Source organism: Macrobrachium nipponense, chromosome 1 (genome assembly GCF_015104395.2).
Source record: "Macrobrachium nipponense isolate FS-2020 chromosome 1, ASM1510439v2, whole genome shotgun sequence".
NCBI classification, from domain to species: domain Eukaryota; kingdom Metazoa; phylum Arthropoda; class Malacostraca; order Decapoda; family Palaemonidae; genus Macrobrachium; species Macrobrachium nipponense.
The window spans coordinates 5,882,362-5,903,260 of NC_087200.1; the positions used below are offsets into that span (position 1 = coordinate 5,882,362).

At 50.9% G+C, this 20,899-nt stretch overlaps 1 protein-coding gene across 1 annotated transcript in view; it reads right to left on the reverse strand.

Moving 5' to 3' along the window:
- LOC135219105 (mRNA export factor Gle1-like) overlaps nucleotides 1-20,899 on the reverse strand; it is a 137,541-nt gene that overhangs the window by 111,187 nt on the left and 5,455 nt on the right. Inside the window, exon 2 of the mRNA XM_064255547.1 lies at nucleotides 2,079-2,272. Within this exon, the coding sequence (XP_064111617.1) occupies nucleotides 2,079-2,272 (194 nt within the window). The remainder of the gene's footprint in view (nucleotides 1-2,078; nucleotides 2,273-20,899) is intronic.

Here is a 20,899-nt window from a genome sequence, read left to right on the forward strand (position 1 = left end):
CAGGAACAGCACAGTGATGTGTCGGGAGGTGCACAGCAGTCCCTGTCACCACTGATGGTGTGGCAGTCGTCAGACGGTGGCACTGTACAGCTGTTGCCAGTCCAAACTGAGATGCTCTTCTATCATACCTGAAGAGGGAACAGATGGGTTTAATAAAGGGGGGCCCTTGTCACCCCAAGGGATTGACCCCTTAGAGCGACACGAGGCATGCCAAGGCACCTCATGAACCCACGGCCTCCACTCCATCCTCTCTGCCTGATGAATCAGGCAAAAGAACGAAGAGGAAGCCTCCTTGCAGAGGAAGGAGCAAAGCAGGGGAACCCAGTGGGGAACACAAACAAAAGACAAAGCAAAAGGGCCTGTCACTGAAGGAGTCATCGGAGGCATAACCTTCAAACATGTCTCAGGCCACTCCTCCAATAATGTTCTCTCTCTGGAATCTCACCTATGTGAGAATAACACTAATCACAAGATAATGCAGAATTGCAATCCTATCCTCTGCAACCCACCCACCTGCAGAGGTATGAGGATTGATAACTACACTGTATCTCTAATATTACACTTCTTGCTGTCTATACCCAGCCATACGTGCTAGGGAGGGGTAAGCTAGAAGCCGGTACAGTAAAATTATGGGTTTGCATGGTTGAAATAGACCAAATTCAACACCAAACAAAAACAATAATATAATCACTAATCACAAAAGTAAATAAAGATCTCTCCGTGGGGATATTCAAAAGAGCTAGTGACAGTTAAGCCAAGAGCGATGTAAACATACACCATCACCTGATGGTGGCCAAAAGCAAAGTGGAATACATGCGCTCGGGAGGGTGGAGCTTCCTCCTCCCAAGTGGTAGTTCAACTTCCAAACTGCCTTGCTAAAAAAAGTCTAGCGCCATTTCAAGCTTAGCTGGATATGGACGATTCCTAATGTAAAGGACCGATGGTTTGTATATCATGCAGGAAGAAAGACTTGAATGAAATACCTAACTCCATTACACTAGTATTTGCTACAAATTAAAATTACTTATTGAACCTAGATTCAAGGCTAGCAATGGTGTCAAGATTAGCTACACAGGAAGCTGGTAAAGGAGTAGAAGGACTCACGATGGAGACAGCAGGCAGGAGGAGAGAAATACAGTAGACCCCTGTATTTTCTGGGGATGAGTACCAGACCCCCCCCACCCCCCCCCCCCCCTGCATATTGCTAAAATCCATGAATACGCATGTATGTACTTACAACCCCTCCAAAACTGCTTAGAACTGCCTATGTATTTTGATAGTTAAAACACAATAAACCCTCTAAAAATTATTAAGCCTGAGTTTTTTAATAGTTATATCACAAAAATTATATGAAAATACAGTAATTTGTGAAAATTTGTCAGTGAAAAATACTGTGAATAGGCAAATTGTCTGCGAATAATGGCTATACGTATACTGTCTATAGGAAAATCTGTGAATAGGTGAATCTACAAATCGTGAATCTGCGAATAGTGGGGGTCGACTGTAATGGCATCCTCAGCCACTGGAGGCAAAGGAATAGCTTCCAAACCAGCCCTATTTTTGGCTCTAAAGGCTGCTTTCCTCTTCCTATCACTATCCAGCTTTTCAGAATGAGACTTGAATACGTACCTTCCATTGCTGGTCATCCCGTCTTGGCATTCAGGACACGTAAGCTCTCTATTACAATCCTGTCCTCTACATTTCATGCATCTAGGGTGCTAGTCATAATTAACCTTAACTAATTTAGTCATACACCCTTCAGTACACAACCGAACCCCAGAAGAAGTAGAATCAGACATAATGATGACAAAAAATTTATATCAAATTAACTAAAGCTAACTAAAATATAAACAAGGCCACACAAAAGTGAATCCTTCACCAAACAGTCAGAATAAACCATAAAAAAATTATGAAAAGTCTGCACCAAAACCACTGATGTTAGTTGGGAGTCAGCATAAAACCAATTGGAGATCTCTGTTGTGCTGTACCTGGCGGTTCCATATACTCAAGCTCATATAGTAATATACGGTATTATATATAGCAATTTTAAAATACTAAACTGAATATGAGAAACTTACCAATCCTGTGATGTAACGACATCTGGCATTAAGTCAACATCAGAATGATGTTCATCTTCATTCTCATCCTCTTCAGTATTTCCATCAACTGCATCATCACTAGATGAATCATCACCAAAGGCAAACTCTTCAGTAAAACTAACAAGACTAAGATCCCCTGGATCTGTTAGGTCATTCCTGTTGTAATCTGAGTACTGCAAAATAAAAAGAGAGAAATAAATATCTGGAATATACTACTAAATAAACTCAATATGACAATTTGTCCAAAATTGCATTTTTCCTAACTATACAAACCTGAGGTCCTTTTACAATAGGAAGGTACTAGCGGCAGCTGGATAGGTCGTAAGCTTTCGAACAAGGGGTTCGGTAGTTAACTGCTTGTCCGACAGGCGCGCGCGCGCGCGACTGGTAGGTAAACAAATCACTTTTGCTTTTGGCCAAGCAAAAACTGCAGAGTGAGGTGGCATGAGGTGGGGCTATGTGTAAAAGGACCTCAGGTTTGTATAGTTAGGAAAAATGCAATTTTGGACAAATGTCATTTGTTCCGACACGGCATACAAACCTTCGGTCCTTTTACAATAGGAAGACTCACTTCTTGGTGGGAGGAATCTGAGTCTTTTGTGAACAGACTGGTGTTCGCCCAACCTTGGAATGCCTCCCTGGTCGTAAGAGCGAGGGAGGGATCCAAGCCTCTGTCCGATTGATCGGGGTGTGCACCGCAGGATCAATGGTCAGACCTCTGGACCAAGTACTAAGAGAGAGGCAAGCGTATCTCTTCGTACCAGCAAACAAGAAGTTCCTATTTGCAAGAGGCAACATAAAGTTATGGTTTGTCTCTTGTTGGCATCCACTTCCCCCCCCCTTGTAGGAGGAGTGGTGGATATTCGCTCCCATCCCTAGTGAAAGGGATAGGATGGGGCTCTGTCGAGTAGCTCACCGGCATCTCGTCCTTATCCAGCAAGGTGATGACCGTATCCCTCTACCCACAGGTAGAGGGGGAGAAAAAGATAGGAGAGAAGCCAGTCATCTCTCATTCACTTATCTATTCTTACAGTCACACCAGGACTCGATGCTGTTCAGCCTGCTAGGGTCTGGGTTAGCTAGACAACGTGTTGAGCAGCCACCACGGGTCTAAGGAAAACGATCCAAGGACCTGTGGGCAATATCCAAAGGTAGAAGAGGTGGCGGTGGTAGGTTGTACCGACCCCTGCCTTCAGTACCTGCGCCATGGAGAAGTCTTGTGTAACTCGAGGGAGTGTACTTCTAGGTCATCTTGGTGCTGACGAAGAGTCTTCAACACTCATCCTGGGATGTCGAGTTTCTTCAGAAAGCGCGGTCGCGCTTTCACAGGACAAAGCAGCATCTCCTTCGCACGAAGGCGGTGAAGTCCATTAGGGAGGGGATTGTGAAGGACTCTAACCGATCGTCAGGAACCGAAGGGTTCAGAGTCTTCGCTACGAATTCGGTACGAAATCGAGCGTCACGAACCCATCCCATCCCCTGGATGCTTGACTTCGCAGGAAAAAGTCATGCAATTACCTCAGAGGAAAAGAAGGGAATGGTCGTATGACCTAACCCTCTTCTCGACTTCGGTGATGTCCTGTACCCATACTGGTCTATCCGTCTGCAGCGAAGTTGTTCTTCTCGGTAGTGGATAGGACACAGACACTCAATGGTGGGTGTCGATGGTATGGGTACTGTGACAAGCCGTTAGGACGAAGAAAAGAGATTGTTATGGAACAACCGAACTAAGTCCACAGCGAAGTTCGTACAGACTTGGGCGCTCTGACAGCTGCCGACTGACTGCGTTCGGTAGGAGGCAAGTTGTCCAGGCACCCGAGCAAGTCACGTGACCTTCGCCTTAAAAAGGGTTCTGCCAAGAGACTAAACAAATAATTTGTTCGTCACCGATGCCAGAAGGCAAGGTGATGACTCTCTTAAGGCATGTGCCCAACAGGCGAAAGTCAATTGCCTTCTAGAGACCGAGGTCCTTGATGGCAAGATATCTCATAGTATAGTTGATTCTCGGCTAAGGAGAACAACACTATGTGTCGTTGAAGACGAAGGTGTACAGAAATGCAACCTACGTCTTCACAGCTGAAACCGAGAGAAGGATTCTCAAGATTCTGAACCTGTGCTACAAAGACTGAGAACGCTAACCGCTATTCATTGCTGTCCGGTGAGGATCGTAGTTGCAATAAAAGCGGAGCGCTTTTCAGTAATGAAGACAGGGAAATACTGCCTGAAGAACTGCTTCTCATGGGCTGAACATTTGGAAGTAGAGCTGTCAGGTCGGAGAGTAGGCGATGTCTTCTGACATATCTGTTAATTCGGGGCGAGCAATGAATAATTGCACACCTACGAATACAGATATTTTGAAGACAAACTCAGATGTCTGCAAAAATCATTCGCATTATCGCGGTGCGATGCAGCGGTTGACTAGTAACAGACTTCTGTTACCGTGCGGTAAACCGAAAGATGAAAGAGTCCAAGAGATATCTATGTTGAAAATTCTCGCAATGTCGAAGGCGATGAAATCAAGCGTCACAGCAGTAGATGGTCCTTCATTATTGCGAGAATCCCCGTTAATCAGAGACCTAAGTCCATGATTGTTGGGCAGAGATACGGTTCGGTAGTCATCAAACCAGGGGAGAGAGAGCTACGTAACCGACCGTCGCATCTCCGAGACCTAGCTGATACTGAGCCGCTATCAGCAGTTCATACGCAGTAGCTCTCGGTGACTCGTCATCCTGAGTTGCCAGTTAATCCATTATTCCACGAAGGAATGCGTTCGGCTAGAATCCATCGAGCATAAAGAATACGCTCGAGCCATTTATTTAAACGAAACGGATTTCGGTAAATACAAAAGCTGATTTGGTGTTGTCATGACAATACCAAGTATCTAAAATCGAAACTGATAACTGCTGGGAGGTTGCAGGCAACCCCGAGTTGCAGTTCAATTAAGAAATACAATTCGTCTCGGTCACAAACCGTAGAGTTAACTACGGTATGCGCCTACCCCCCCGGACAATTCAACTGTTACAAGAATCATGTCGCGAGGGTCAATATACGTAGTATATTTGTAGGTTCTGTACAACGACCTCCATCCTAATAAATTCTTTTCCCTCGAGGAATGAGAATAAGGATTGGAGATCGACCGCCTTCGTTCTCTAGTCAAGAGTGAAGAGAAGTCTTTCCCAAAGGAAAAGCTTCAATGGTGAACAGAATACCGAAGACGATAGTTCAAGCCAAACTGGAAGTTCCGTCCGTTCTTCTCTATTCTTTCCAGGTTAATCCGCCTACTGTGAGATACTCTTCCTTTCAGCAGCAGTCTTCTTCCAAATGCTAGAAATTACAGGAATTCGAGCATAAGAAAGCGAGGTTCCCGATTATCGTAACAATTATCGGGGATTCTCGCTCACTTTGGACCGTGGTCTCGCCTAAGTGTTTGGGAGATCGTAAAAAACTCGAACACACTGAGTGCGTTAGAAATTCCGTAGAATTCTAAGCACTCTGCGAAACCCCCACCGAATTCGTCAAACGATATCGGCTGGTGGTCCTCTCGATTCCCGTAGAAATCGAGAAAAAAGGGGCAGGATCCCTCCTCAACGACCGGGGCTGGTTACGTCAGGTAGGACCCGAAGGTCCCCCCGGTAGCGCAGCCCCTAACGTGGGATCTTACAGAGAAATCACTGTAGGATCCCTCCCTCTTTCCCTCGTAGCCGTAAGGAGAGAGGAAGGGTGGGGGAGGAATGGATACTGGCTCGCCTTCCCCAGCGGAACTAGCAGTTGGAGAAGAAAAGGAGCAGCCATCGCCTTACGGCGATGGCCTCTCAGAGCCTGGGAAAACGTATCGTCAGGAGAAAAACGTTTTTCCCCGAGGAGGGTTACGAACTCATACTGTAAGGTAAGGATCTGCCGCCACTGTGAACGTCGTCTGGGTGGGGCTGATCGCACACCTGACAGGAGAGAGCCGATACCGTCCTCCGACTCATTCCAGTCCTCGTCGAGGTCGAAACCTCTCAGGAGGACCGAAGGGGTATTCAAATACGGTGTCCGAAGACACGTAGAAACGCCTCTGTCGCAGTAGAGGAGGTGAAGTAGCCTTGTTCGACCGGCCCAGAACTGAGAGAGCCTTCTTGTCCGGAGACGAGAGACTACCTGGTCAACACAGTCGGCAAGCTCCGATCGCGGCAGACCCACCGTCGATTTGGGTTCCCCTCCCTCGTCGGGCCCCCAAAAACGACCTCGAGCCGAGCGAAGCGTGGCTCGCTGGTTGGGAGCGGCGATCCTTCCCCGAGGTCGTTGTGCTGACGAATCAGCGTCATAACCTCGGCAAAGTTCCTCTGGATCTCGGAAGTCACAGCATCTTGCAGAGTGGGACCGTTAATACCCTTCGAACAAGAGCATATTCCGAGAACCTTCCTCCTAAGAAGGGGGAACAGCGACAGCCCTCTCGGTCTTCCCCATCCACTTGCGCATACGTCCTGGCCGGTCCAAGAACCGTGCCTGGCACGTAGGGCGTCGTGGTGGGATCGTGAGGGGCGCACCCTCACGATCACTCCTCAATACCTCGCTCCTCCCGGTGTAACCCGAGGAGGTTGAAGGTACGGGAGAGGCAGACCTGAGCTCCCTCGTTGCTCGCTGGCAGAAACCAGCAGGCTTGGAGGGCTGCAGGCGATCGTCAACCCGTGGTGGCGATCGAGCTGCAGGCCTGGTCGAACCGTCTCGCTGTGTGGAGAAACGGCTGGACTGAGCACAGCGGCCCCGATCTCGAGGTGTCAGAAGAGCTGGTGCTGGTTGCCATACCCGATCGCTCTCTGTGAGAGCGACGGTCAGGCGACCTGCAGGCTCCACTGTCACAGTGAGACCGGTGCTTGTCCTCACGGCACGTCACGTCGCTGGTTCCAGCCGTGGCTGGCACCGGCGAACGGGAGGACCTCTTCCCAGCCTCAGCCCGTGGCCGGTCGTGGACCGTCACGTCCCCGGGTAGCCAGCTGTTCGCCCGCGAGAGTGATAGCTGGTCTGGAGAGAGTCGCGTGAGCGGCTGTCACCAGTCTTCCGCCCCGTGCCGTGAACCTGACGCTGAGCGGATTCAGAGGTCTGGTTCCTGGCTGCTACGGTCGCTGGTAGGCGACCGTACACTCGGTACCTCCCGCGAACGAGAGGCCGAGACGGACCCTGATGCAGTGGCAGAACCACTGACACCAGGCGAGGAAGTACCGGTGTTAGCCGGTACCCCTCTGGTCCCCGTAGTCTTCTTCCTTGCGGAAGAAGAGACGGGCCCCGCTCCCAGAAGGAGCAGGAGGACCAGCGGAAGGAAACCCTCCCGTCCCACTGAGGTGAGACGGGTCCCGAGAAGCTCCCGAGGGAGACTTCTTAGGAGGGAGGAGGAACCTTCTTCTTCCTCGGCTGTGAAGCCTTAGAAGTCGAAGGGGGAAAGAGGCGGCAGCCGACGACGATGAAGAAAGATGAAGACGACGACGAACGACACCTTCCTCCTCTTCTTCGTCAGCTTCCTCAGGACAGACGTAAGATCTGCTATCCAGCGGAGCCGGGGCTGCTGTAGCCGAAGCTACAGGGCCCGGACGCACCTGTACAGACAGACCAAAGTCTGGGGTAGTACCACCACGAACAGGGACGACATCAGCAGGTATGGGCATCTCAGGAACAGCAGGCACAGCCAGCACAGCATCGGTAGGACCGCCAGCGCAGCAACGGCAGGGACCGCCAGCGCAGCAACGGCAGGGACAGCCAGCGCAGCAACGGCAGGGACAGCCACGCAGCAACGGCAGGGACAGCGCAGCCCAGAATCGGCAGTACGGCAGGCAGCACCGGGAACACAGGAAGTGGAGCAGCAGCCAGCAACATCCTGGTACCGGCGGCAGGTCCAGGGGCGAGCTCTAGGGCAGCGGAAGTGTGGTCGCTGCAGCGCGGCAACCACGAGCGGCGGCAGCAACGCGCCCCCCTCTCGGTACGGCGAACGGCACTTCACAGCGGCTGTAGGCAAGACTGTTACCACGTGAGGTGATTACAACCAGGTGAGGAGGGACGTCGTCACCTGGAGCGTGGTCACCACTCCATGGGTGACCGGCAAGTAGGCCCAGACATAGAACCGCAGCCCCGCCCCTGGACACTAGCACGCCCTGCAAATCGAAGGACGCCCATACCTCAGCAAGGTCCACCCTCGTGGCAGTAGCACCTGCGGAAATAACAGTAGTAGCGATTAGTGGGGGGGAAGTCCCCTCGCGCCGGGGGGTGAGCCCTCTCCGAACGAGTGGAAGACCCCGAATACAATTGTACATCGGGCACCGAGCGCCCTCCCCGCGCTAGACGGATCGGGCGAGAGAAGAACGCCGATAACCTCCCCCCCCCCAGGGGGAAGGGCCATCTGTGGGAGCTGAGCGGGGGGGGTTCTCGTTCCCCCACCCCCGCACAGCACCCATGTACCCAACAATAATATAAGAGCCCGAGAGCAATCGTGCCATCGGCCCGAATGCAAGGGCATAAGGATCAATTCCCTGACTGAGCGGAACTTGAAACCAAATAAATATTGATGCAATCAATAATAAAAAGAATAAAATGAAAAAGAATCTTGCATTACGATTCACTTCACAATGAATAAGGGGCTCGGATCGAGCGCATTTGCGCCCTCCGTGGCCTACCAAGCGCAAGGGTAAAAGGATCCATTCCTTACCTTTATGGATCAAGGTTTATGGAAACCTTGATCCATAATGAATTGATGCAATCAATATATATATGAAAATGAAAAAGAATACCGTACTTGCGATTCCACTTCCATACAGAATAAGTTTCCGTGCCGAGCGCATTCGCTCGGCAACGAACATACAGGTCAAAAAAATATAAATGAAAAGAGCACTTACTTACGATTTTCATCTACACATTTCCAACCAAAATATACGCTCGGAGCGAGCGCTCTCCGCCTCGGCACCGAGCATACACAATACGAGGATCATTTTTCTGGGAAAATGAATTCCCGCACTTACGCCCTTCAGTCCCGGCACTCGGGTAATCGGAGGGCGTGGTGAAACCAAGATCCTTTAATTCACAATTGAATTCAATGGAAATAAATATGAAATGATTGTACTTACAATTCAGTTTCACTAGATAAATAGAAAAAGAAAAACACAACCATGCGAAAGCAACGACGATAAAGCGGGCAGAGAGCGATGATACACGTCCACACGCCAGCAGGCCGAAAGCAAAAGTGATTTGTTTACCTACCAGTCGCGCGCGCGCGCGCCTGTCGGACAAGCAGTTAACTACCGAACCCCTTGTTCGAAAGCTTACGACCTATCCAGCTGCCGCTAGTACCTTCCTATTGTAAAAGGACCGAAGGTTTGTATGCCGTGTCGGAACAAATACATATTATTTAAAGCATATACGTAATGGATAGTTTTACCCAGCCTGAACTACTGTTGATTAGATTACTGAAGGTGCATGTTTACAGAACTGTGGATCTTTAACCAAAACTTAAAAATCAAACCATAGTGTTCTATATGTGACATAAACCTCTTATTTTACATAAATTTGGTCTGCTACATGAGAGGTCATGCAAAGCTCTCTAGTGTTCTTGTCTAACTGGAGTTTGAAAAAATTACTGTATACAGGCAGTCCTCGGCTTATGAAGGGTTCGGCTTACAATGTTCCAAGGTTACAACATTTTTCAATTATATTCATCAAAAATAATTTTCAGATTTATGAAGCATGTTCCAGGGTTACAGTGACGCCAATCTGATGGAAAAAATGACTCCAAAAATGCAAAATAATCATTTGAAGTTTTTTTGATGAATAAAAAAAATGCAGTTCACATAGTTTTTAATAGACCCAAAGAATTAAAAGTAAGGTTTTCTTATGATTTTGACGATTTTCCGGCTTATAACAGGTCTCTTGAACAGAACCCCCTTTGTAAGCCAGGGCCTGCCTGTACTGTAATGAGAACCAGGGTCCCTGGTATCTAAATGTTGCTTAAAAAACAATAGTAAAAATATGTGACATGTGAGTGATTCTCAATCTCTATTTCTAGCATGAGCAAGATGGTACAACAACCCCTAAGGACCAAAAGGCCTGGTACACATATGCAGAAATGAGCCTATTTAAGTTGATGATGACCTTGGTTGCCCTATTAAAGTATTCTCTCTTAACAAGATTTACTTGACAGCACCAAGTATGAAGCTGCATTAGTGGGAAGTAATGGACCTTTGCCATCATAAAACCAGGAAGGTTTGAGACACAGGGCATAAACCCTGGGTTTGGGCTGAAGAATATGCAGTTCACCTGACTGGTACGCACCTTCCTTCAACTTGCTACATCATGGAATTGGCTTGCACTTCTAGCAAATCATGCTTGTACATGAAACATCACTACCAATCAGGTACAAAGAATCAAGCACAAACTTCAGCCAGGTTCAAGTCATGAGTATCTTCAAAATTCTTGACCGTCATAATTCATAGCAGCAAAAAGGCCAGTTTGCCTCTTCATTACATAATGAGTAGCTTACAGATATTCATCTCATTTTATTATTATTTGTGTCATCAGAAATGTACTTATAATTATCATATCCACTAAACAAATACAGCAATGCCTCAGGATACGAAATTAATCCGTTCCGAAGTGGCCTTCATTACCTGATTTTTTTGTATCTCGAACTATGTTTTACATGTAAATTGCCTAATTCATTCCAAGCCCTACCAAAACACCACAGTAAATTTTATAATAAAGCTAAATTGACCAATAAACAATGAGATACAACAATTTGGACTACTCAATACCTAACATAACCTTTATTGTAGTACAGTGGTCCCCCCATATTCACGGGGGATGCGTACCAGACCCCCCGTGAATAGTTAGAACCGCAAATGTTTGGAACCCCTACAAAAATGCTAAAAACAACTTATTTTGTTGGTTAAAACTATAGTAAAACCCACTAAAAATGTTTATACTTGTTTTTTTTTATACTTTTATCACAAAAAGTGCATTTTATGATGAAATTGATAAAAAAAAACAGGAATTTGTGGATATTTCTCATAGAAAAATACCGCAAATGTGTGAATTTTCCGCGAATAATGCGGGGAAACGTTCCCGAGAGAAATCCGCTAATGTATGAGTCCGCGAATCTAGAGAACGCAAATACGGGGGGTCCACTGTACCTGTAAATAAAGTGTATTAGTGTACAGAGTAATAGAAATACTGTACGTACATATGTAGTAAAAAGTGGAACCTTACCTTTCGAGTGAGGCGATCTCCGAAAGTGCCAGCAGAGGAGGACAAATGGCAGAAAACATGACAATTTGTCCAAAATTGCATTTTTCCTAACTATACAAACCTGAGGTCCTTTTACAATAGGAAGGTACTAGCGGCAGCTGGATAGGTCGTAAGCTTTCGAACAAGGGGTTCGGTAGTTAACTGCTTGTCCGACAGGCGCGCGCGCGCGACTGGGAGGTAAACAAATCACTTTTGCTTTTGGCCCAAGCAAAAACTGCAGAGTGAGGGGTGGCATGAGGTGGGGCTATGTGTAAAAGGACCTCAGGTTTGTATAGTTAGGAAAAATGCAATTTTGGACAAATTGTCATTTGTTCCGACACGGCATACAAACCTTCGGTCCTTTACAATAGGGAAGGACTCCATTCTTGGTGGGTGGAATCTGAGTCTTTTGTGAACAGACTGGTGTTCGCCCAACCTTGGAAGCCTCCCTGGTCGTAAGAGCGAGGGAGGGATCCAAGCCTCTGTCCGATTGATCGGGGTGTGCACCGCAGGATCAATGGTCAGACCTCTGGACCGAGTACTAAGAGAGAGGCAAGCGTATCTCTTCGTACCAGCAATGTAAGAACTTGTTCCTGTACAGGAGCAAATATAAAGTCATGGGTTTGACTCTTGTAGGCATCCACTTCCCCCCCCTTGTAGGAGGAAGTGGTGGATATTCTGCTCCTATCCCTAGTGAAAGGATAGGATGGGGCTCTGTCATATAGCTCACCTGCATCTCGTCCTCATCCAGCGTAGTGACGACCGTGGCCCTCTGCCCACAGGTAGAGGAGGAGGAAAAGACGGGAAGAGGGAGCCAGTCACTCACTCATTCACACATCCATCCACACAGTCACACCAGGACTCGATGCTGTTTCAGCCTGCGAGGGTCTGGGTTTAGCTACACAAACTTGTTGAGCAGCCACCACGGGTCCAAGGAAAAGGTATCCAAGGACCTGTGGGCAATATCCCAAGGAATTAGAAGGACGTAAAGGTAGTCATGGTTTAGACCAGACCCCTGCCTTCAGGGACCTGCGCCACGGAGAAGTTCTTACGAAACGCCAACGAGGGGCCAATACTTCTGACTTCGTGAGCTCTTGGACGGGACGTACGGATGTCGTCACTACCATCAGCCTCATACGCCCTCCTGATGACCTCACGCAGCCAGAATGAAAGAGTGTTCTTGGATACTTCTTTCTTGGTTACCCCGGTGCTAACGAAGAGGCGTCGACACTCAGGCCTGAGGTGTCGAGTTCTCTTCAGATAGCGCCGTAGCGCCCTCACAGGACAAAGCAGCATCTCATCCGCATCATTATCGGTGAAGTCCATTAGGGAGGGAATCGTGAATGACTCGAACCTGTCGTCAGGTGGATCGACGGTTTCTGAGTCTTCGCAACGAAGTTCGGGACGAAATCGAGCATCACAGATCCCCATCCCCTGGAGTGTCGTACATCATAGGAAAGACCATGAAGTTCCCCTACTCTCTTCGCCGATGCCAGGGCCAGCAAGAAGAGGGTCTTGAGGGTCAGATCCCTGTCTGACGACTCTCGGAGTGGCTCGAACGGCGTTCGAGTCAAACTCCTAAGGACGAGAGTCACATCCCACGCAGGGGGCCTGAGTTCCCTGGGTGGGCAAGACCTTTCGAAGCTCCTCATGAGCAAGGAGATCTCGAACGAGTTCGAGATGTCCAATCCCCTCAGTTTCAGGACGAGCGCCAAGGCGGCTCTGTATCCTTTTGACTGTGGGGACTGAGAGGAGGCTTCTCTCGGCGAAGAAAAACGAGGAAAATCCGCTACCTGCTGAAGAGTGGCTCTGAGAGGAGATAGACCCCGTCTACGACACCAACCACAGAAGACGGCACTTCCCCTGGTACACAGCTTGCAGAGGACTGACGGACGTTTCCAGCCATCTCTGTTGCTGCGCTACGAGAAAAGCCTCTCGTTCGCAAGAGATGGTGGATAACAGCCAAGCCGTGAAGACGTAGGGACTGGACTGCTCTGGGTGGCACCGCTCGACGTGTGGCTGGGCGAGAAGGTTGTGCCAAGGGGGAATCTCTCTCGGGTTCTCCTGCGAGAAGAGCCAGCAGGTCCGGATACCAAACGGCCTGTGGCCATTTGGGAGCCACCAGGATCATCCTGAGATTCGGGGTGACCAGTGCTCGAACTGATCACCTTGCGAATCAGGCTGAAACGGGGGGAAAAAGGCATAGGCGAAGAGGTTGTCCCACGGGTGTTGAAGAGCGTCCTCTGCAGCTGCCCATGGGTCCGGCACGGCCGAGAAGAACACCTGGAGCTTCCTGTTGTCCGGGTGGCGAACAGATCCACGACTGGTCGCCCCCATAGGTCGAAGAGGAGCCGTTTCCACCAGTCCTGGTTGTAGAGACCATTCGGTCCCTATCACCTGATCCCGACGGCTGAGCGTGTCTGCTACTACATTCCTCTTCCCTGGAATGTAGCGTGCCGACAGCTCTATTGAGTGTGCCTCGGCCCACTCGTGCACATGCCGAGTCAACTGGTTACAACGGGAGAGACACTTAGGCCCCACCCCCCTGTTTGTGACGTAGGCCACTACCGTGTTGTCGCACATCAACACCACTGAGTGTCCCACACCAAGCGGTCCTGGAACTCTTTGGAGAGCGAGGAACGCTGCTTGAGTTCCAGTACATTGATGTGAAGGTGCTTGTCTTCTCGTCCCACACTCCTGAAGTCAGCAACTCCTCCAGGTGTGCGCCCCATCCCTCGGTCGATGCGTCTGAGAACAGCTGCATGTCCGGGGGGGAGTGCGCAGAGGCACTCCTCTTTAAGAGGTTCCTGTCGTCCAGCCACCAGGCTAGATCCTGCCTCACCTCCGGTGTCAGTGACACTGGAAAGCTTGGGGGATCCGTCGCCTGCGACCAACTCTCCTTTAGCCTCCACTGAAGAGACCGCAGGTGAAGACGCCCGTGAGGGACTAACTTCTCGAGTGACGACAGGTGTCCGATCACGACTTGCCATCGCTGAGCTACCTGCTCCTGCCGAGACAGGAACTGGTTGGCTGCCTCCCTGAATCTGCTGATCCGCGAGTCTGCGGGGAAGACTCGCCCTGCTACCGTGTCGATCAGCATACCCAGGTACTTCATCCTCTGCTTGGGCTCGAGATCGGACTTTTCGAAGTTCACAACGATCCCCAGATCGCGACAGAACTCGAGCAGTCGATCCCTGTCCTGTAGCAACTGCGAGCGGGAGCTCGCCAGGACTAACCAATCGTCGAGATACCTCATCAGACGTATCCCGTGCGAATGGGCCCAAGCAGAACACCAGAGTGAACACTCGCGTGAACACCTGTGGGGCGGTTGAGAGACCGAAGCAAAGTGCCCTGAATTGGTACACCGTCCCGTCGAGGATGAAGCGGAGGTACTTTCTGGAGGACTGATGAATGGGTATTTGGAAATACGCATCCTTCAAGTCCACCGAAAGCATGAAATCGTTCTCCCTGATGGAGTCAAGCACTGAGCGTGCCGTCTCCATCGTGAACCGGGTCTGGCGCACAAACCGTTCAGGGGAGAGAGATCTATCACCGGGCGCCAGCCTCCCGTAGACTTTTCCACCAGGAAGAGTCGACTGTAAAAGCCCGGTGACTGATCCGTGACGATTTCTACAGCTCTCTTGCTCAGCATGGTCTTGATCTCCTGTCTCAGTGCTACGTCCTTCGATGACCCTGGAACGTACGACTGCTGTTTGGACCGGGTTGGAGGTGAGGGTGGGGGCCGAGATTCGAAGGGTAATAGATATCCCTCCCGAAGGACATCTACAATCCAGGTCTCGGCGCCGTAGCGCTGCCAAGTTGCCCAATGGCGGCCAGGCACCCCCCCACTTCCGGCAGCAGGTGAGGGGAACGCCGTCCCTAGCGTTTCCCCCTTTCTTCGACTTCTTCCAGAGCTCCACGGGAGGAGGAGGGCTGGGAGGAGGGCTGGTTACGGCTCCCTTGGTAGAAGTCGAAGAAGACAGAGTCTTTCCCCGGGGCTTCGACGCAGCTACCGTCTTAGCCACCGAGGAAGCGCTAGCCGAGCTCTTAGACTTGGCCGCAGTCCGAGGCTGCCCAGAAGCCTTCGAGACTGCCTGGTGTACCAGACGGTCCCTGTCGGTCAGTGCGCCGTCTGTCCACCGCAGCGTCCACCATCTCTCCTGGAAAGAGAGACGTGGAACTCCATAAAGGTCCGTTGCGAAGTCCAACGCCGCTTCATGCCCGGCCAGCCCTGGAAACCCGAGTAAGGACGGCGTCCCTTCGTCGGAGAAACCAGGTTGGCCCACAGGTTTCACCGTCTGGTGGGCAAGGAAGGAGAGGCTCCTTCTCCAGACTGGCAAAGTCTCCTAAAGGCCGAGTCATCTTCAGGAGAAAATTCCCCCGGAGTTGGCTGCGGACCTTAGATACTGTGAGGGACCACAGATCTAGCCAGGAGACGGCCTGGAAAGCTGCCATGGCGGTAGATTCCAGGCCGAGTGCCTCTTTGCTGCGAGAACCATAGGTTCTCGGACAGGAGCTGCTGCAGAGGACACACCCGGAGTCAGCCTGGCTAACTCCGGGTTCACCTGTTTGGGCGCATCGGGTCTTCAGATGGCACGTAAAAACGGCGCTGTCGCAGCAGAGGAGGCGGAAGCAGCTTGCTCGACCTGCCAGACTTGAGCGAACCGTCTTGTCCGGAAACAAGCGATTCAACCTGGTCCAGCACTGAGTCTGCAAGCTCGGAACGCGGCAAACCCACCGTCGGTCTGGGTTCCCTCTTCGGGCCCCAGAACGACTCGAGCCGGGACGTGGGCTCGGATGGTGGGAGCGGCGATCCTTCCCCGAGGTCGTTGTGCTGACGATCAGCGCAATAACCTCGGCAAAGTTCCTCTGGATCTCAGGAGTGACTGCGTCCTGCGGAGTCGGACCATCCAGTCCCTCAAACAGGAGCATCTCCCGAGACCCTCCTTCCTCAAGGGAGGAACAGCGACAGACCCCTCTCGGTCTCCTCCAACCACTTGTGGCGTACGACCTGGCTGTGTCCGAGAACCGTGCCTGGTACGTACGACGACGTGGTGGGATCCTGAGGGGCGCACCCCTCACGATCACTCCTCAATACCTCGCCCCTCCCGGTGTACCCGGAGGGAGGTTGAAGGTATGGGAGAGGCAGACCTGACGCTACCCTCCTCGCTCGCTGGCAGAACCAGCGGGCTTGGAAGACTGCAGGCGATCGTCACCCCCCCCGCGGTGGCGATCGAGCTGCAGACCTAGTCGAGCCGCCTCGCTGTTGAGAACGGCTGGACCGAGAACAGCGGCCCCCCCCGGTCTCGTGTGTCAGAAGAGCTGGTGCTGGTCGCCGTACCCGATCGCTCTCTGTGCGAGTGACGGTCAGGCGACCGGCGAGCTCCACTGTCACGGTGAGACCGGTGCGTGTCCTCACGGCGGGCGTCAGTTCGCTGGTACCAGCCGTGGCTGGTGCCGGCGAACGGGGGGACCTCTTCCCAGCCTCAGCCCGTGGCCGGTCATGGACCGTCACGTCGCGCCCGGGTAGCCAGCTGCTCGCCACGAGAGCGAGAGCTGGTCTGGTGAGAGGTCAGCGTGAGCGGCTGTCACCAGTCTTCCGCTCCGTGCCGTGAACCTGACGCTGAGCGGACTCAGAGGTCTGGTTCCTGGCTGCACGGTCGCTGTTAGGCGACCGTACACTCGGTACCTCTCGCGAACGAAGAGGCCGAGACGGATCCTGCTGCCGTGGCCGAACCACTAACCAGCAAGGTGAGGAAGGTGTGCCGGTGTTAGCCGGCACTCCTCTGGTCCCCGTAGTCTTCTTCCTCGCGGAAGAAGAGACGGGTCCTGCCCCCCCCGAAGGAGCAGGGTGGACCAGCGGAAGAACCCGCCCCCCCCCCGTCTCACTAGAGCGAGACGGGCCCTTAGAAGTTCCCGAAGAGACTTCTTAGGGGGGGGGGAGGCGACCTTCTTCTTCTTCGGCGGGGGAGCCTTAGAAGAAGAAGGGGGAAGAGGCGGCAGACGACGACGACGACGAAGAAGACGATGAAGACGACGACGACACCTTCCTCCTCTTCTTCTTCTTCTTCGTCAACCTCCTCAGGACGACGTCAGATCTGTCATCCAGAGCGGAGCCGGGGCTGCTGTTGCCGAAGCAAACAGGGCCCGGACGCACCTGTCCGAACAGATCAGCATCGGAGCAGCGGGGCCAGGAACAGGAACAACGTCAGCAGGTGCAGGCATCACAGGAACAGCAGTAGAGACGGCAGGGGCAGGTACAGGAACAGCAGCAGTGGTCATCAACGTCACGTCCCGAGAACGGCGGCTGGGCAGGTACGGCAGGTACGGCAGGCTGTGCAGGCTGTCCAGTTGGACGGACCAGCGGCACAGACATCCTTGGTACTGGTGGGAGGTCCAGGGCGAGCTCTTCGGGCACACGAAGTCCGGTCGCGGCAGCACGGCAAACCCAGGTGGCGGCATCACACTCCCCCGTGATACGGCGACTGGCCCCTGCACCGATGTAGTAGGTGTTACAGAGACCGCGTGCGGGGTGTACACCAGGTGAGGAGGTGAAGCGTAACCAGGTGTTGTAAGGGTCGTGGTAGTGGTCGTAACCGTCGCATGAGTGACCGCCACGGAGCCAGCGAGAGGTAGAGCAGCCCCTGGACACTCGGCACGCCCTGCAGCCCCAACGATGCCCACACCTGTCCGAGGTCGTCTTCGCGGCAACCGCACCTGAGGAAGGCAAAGTCGGGCGTGATTAGCAGGCTCATCTACCCGCTCGCCCGAAGACGAACGGATAGAGGACCCAGAGTACAACTCGACGTCAGGGTATCTAGCGCCCTCCTCCACACTCGACAAGTCAGGTGAGGGAGAAGGACCTAGAAACCCCCCCCGAAGGGGAAGGCGCCAAACGTGGAAGCTGAGCGGGCGGCAGGAAAGACGACGAAGTGTCCGTAACCAAAGGAGTCGCGGGAGAGCTTTCCGACGAATCCTTTGCAGGCCTTCGCTTCTTCCTGCCCTCATACAAAGTCCACTGCGCCTCCGACCAATTATTACAAACTTCACATGGCTCGGCTCGGGTGCATTCGCGCCCCCGACACCGAGCGCACAAAACATGTGGGTCAATTTCCGGGAATGAGCGGAACTTCCCGCATTTACGCCCTTCGGTACCCGGGCATAGTCTCCGTGGGGTAGCGAGGCGAGGAGATTCCATAATTGACCAAAATATCACAATTCAATGAAAAAAGAGAAATGATTGTACTTACAATGATTCTTTCATACACAAACACAACCATATACTTAAGGAAAGCAAACGACGAGAAGCGGGCAGAGAGCGTCGAACACACACGTCTACTCGCTGTGAGGCCGAAAGCAAAAGTGATTTGTTTACCTCCCAGTCGCGCGCGCGCGCCTGTCGGACAAGCAGTTAACTACCGAACCCCTTGTTCGAAAGCTTACGACCTATCCAGCTGCCGCTAGTACCTTCCTATTGTAAAAGGACCGAAGGTTTGTATGCCGTGTCGGAACAAATGACCACTTAACTTTATGAAACACATTAAAAAGTGGCAGAAAACATTAACACTTAACTTTACAAAAACTTTAAATTAAAAATGATATTGTTATGATACAATAAAGTTTTATACATACCTGGCAGATATATACTTAGCTTTAGACTCTGTCGTCCCGACAGAAATTCAAATTTCGCGGCACACACTACAGGTAGGTCAGGTGATCTACCGCCCTGCCCTGGGTGGCAGGACTAGGAACCATTCCCGTTTTCAAATCAGATTTTCTCTCTTCCACCTGTCTCCTGCGGGGAGGCTGGGTGGGCCATTTATCGTATATATCTGCCAGGTAAGTATGTATAAAACTTTATTGTATCATAACAATGATATTGTTAGTATACAATAAAGTTTTGTACATACTTACCTGGCAGATATATACGATTGATGGCCCTCCCAGCCTCCCCTCAGGAGACAGGTGGAAGAAAAAATCTGACAAGAAAGGGGGATTGGTTCTTACACCCGCCACCCAGCGGCAGGTAAGGTAGATCACCTGACCTACCTGTAGCGTGTGCCGCGAGTTTTGAATTTTCTGTCGTGACGTCAGAGACGTAAGCGAAGTATATATCTGCCAGGTAAGTATGTACAAAACTTTATTGTATACTAACAATATCATTTTTGTACATGAACTTCCCTGCCAGATATATACTTAGCTGATTGACACCCTTGGTGGAGGGAAAGAGACATACACTCACCTAGAAAGTGGGGACAACACATGTTAAAGGAATAAAAATATACCCTTGGTTCTTACCTGATTTAGGCAGAAGACTTCACAGTTACTGTCTATTAGTCTGCGTTGCCTAAAGAGTTACAGCGAGGGCGTGACCTATAGCTGAAGAACTCTTTGGGTCTACCAATGGGAACTGAGTGAACTTACTAGGCAGAATCCAAACAGGGTCTGGTCAATGGGGATCAACCCGCTTACATGACATAGCCTATCACTACCAAATGCAAGGAGCCTCAAGCACAACCGATCACCTAACCAATTACAAATATTAGTATACGAAAGAAGGAGCTGCCTCCTGCAACCCTCCTTCATACAACCAAAAAACTCAATACCAAAAACTAACAGGGAAAAAGATTAAAAAGGATGTGTTTCAGCTCCCTGCCCCAGCACTGAATCCGCCGATACGTAAGGGCCTAGCCCAAAGCACTTTTCATACGTAATCGTTACGTCTTTTAGGTAGTGATTGAAGAAGACTGATTCACACCTCCAAAAAGTGGCCTTCATGAGGTTTTGCAATGACATATTCTTCTTGAAAGCCAAAGACGTCGCGATGGCCCTTACTTCGTGCGCCTTGACTTTCAGAAGTCTAAACTGTTCCTGATTGCACGATGTGTGGGCTTCTCTAATAACATTCCTGATAAAGAATGAGAGGGCATTTTTAGATAAGGGCCTACTGGGGTCCCTTACCGAGCACCAGAGATTGCTCTCATTAGCAGCAAGTCTTTTCTTCCTCTGAAGATAATATTAAGGCTTCTCACCGGGCAAAGAGATCTCTCCTCTTCTGTCCCAACTAAGGAGGATAAGCTTTTAATTTCGAAGCTCCTGGGCCACGGTGAAGATGGGTTTTCATTCTTGGCCAGGAAAGCCGGAAGAAAAGAGCAAACCGCGGAGCCTCCTTGGAAACCTACCTCACCTTCTAGAGCTTGCAGCTCGCTGACTCTCTTCGCTGAAGCTAACGCACAGAGAAAAAGAGCCTTCATCGAGAGGTCTCTGAATGAAGCTGTATGGGGAGGTTCGAATCTTGAGGACCTCAGGAAGAGCAGTACGACATCTAGATTCCAGCTAGGGACTAAGCAAGAGGTTCTTTTAACCGTCTCAAACGACTTGATTAAATCATGGAGGTCCTTATCTTCAGATATGTTTAATTCTCTGTGACGAAAAACTGAAGAAAGCATGCTCCTGTAGCCCTTGATGGTAGAGACTACTAACCCGCATTTTTCTCTCAGGAAGAGAAGAAAATCTGCTATCAGAGTCACAGAGGTACTGAAGGAGGAAACTTTATG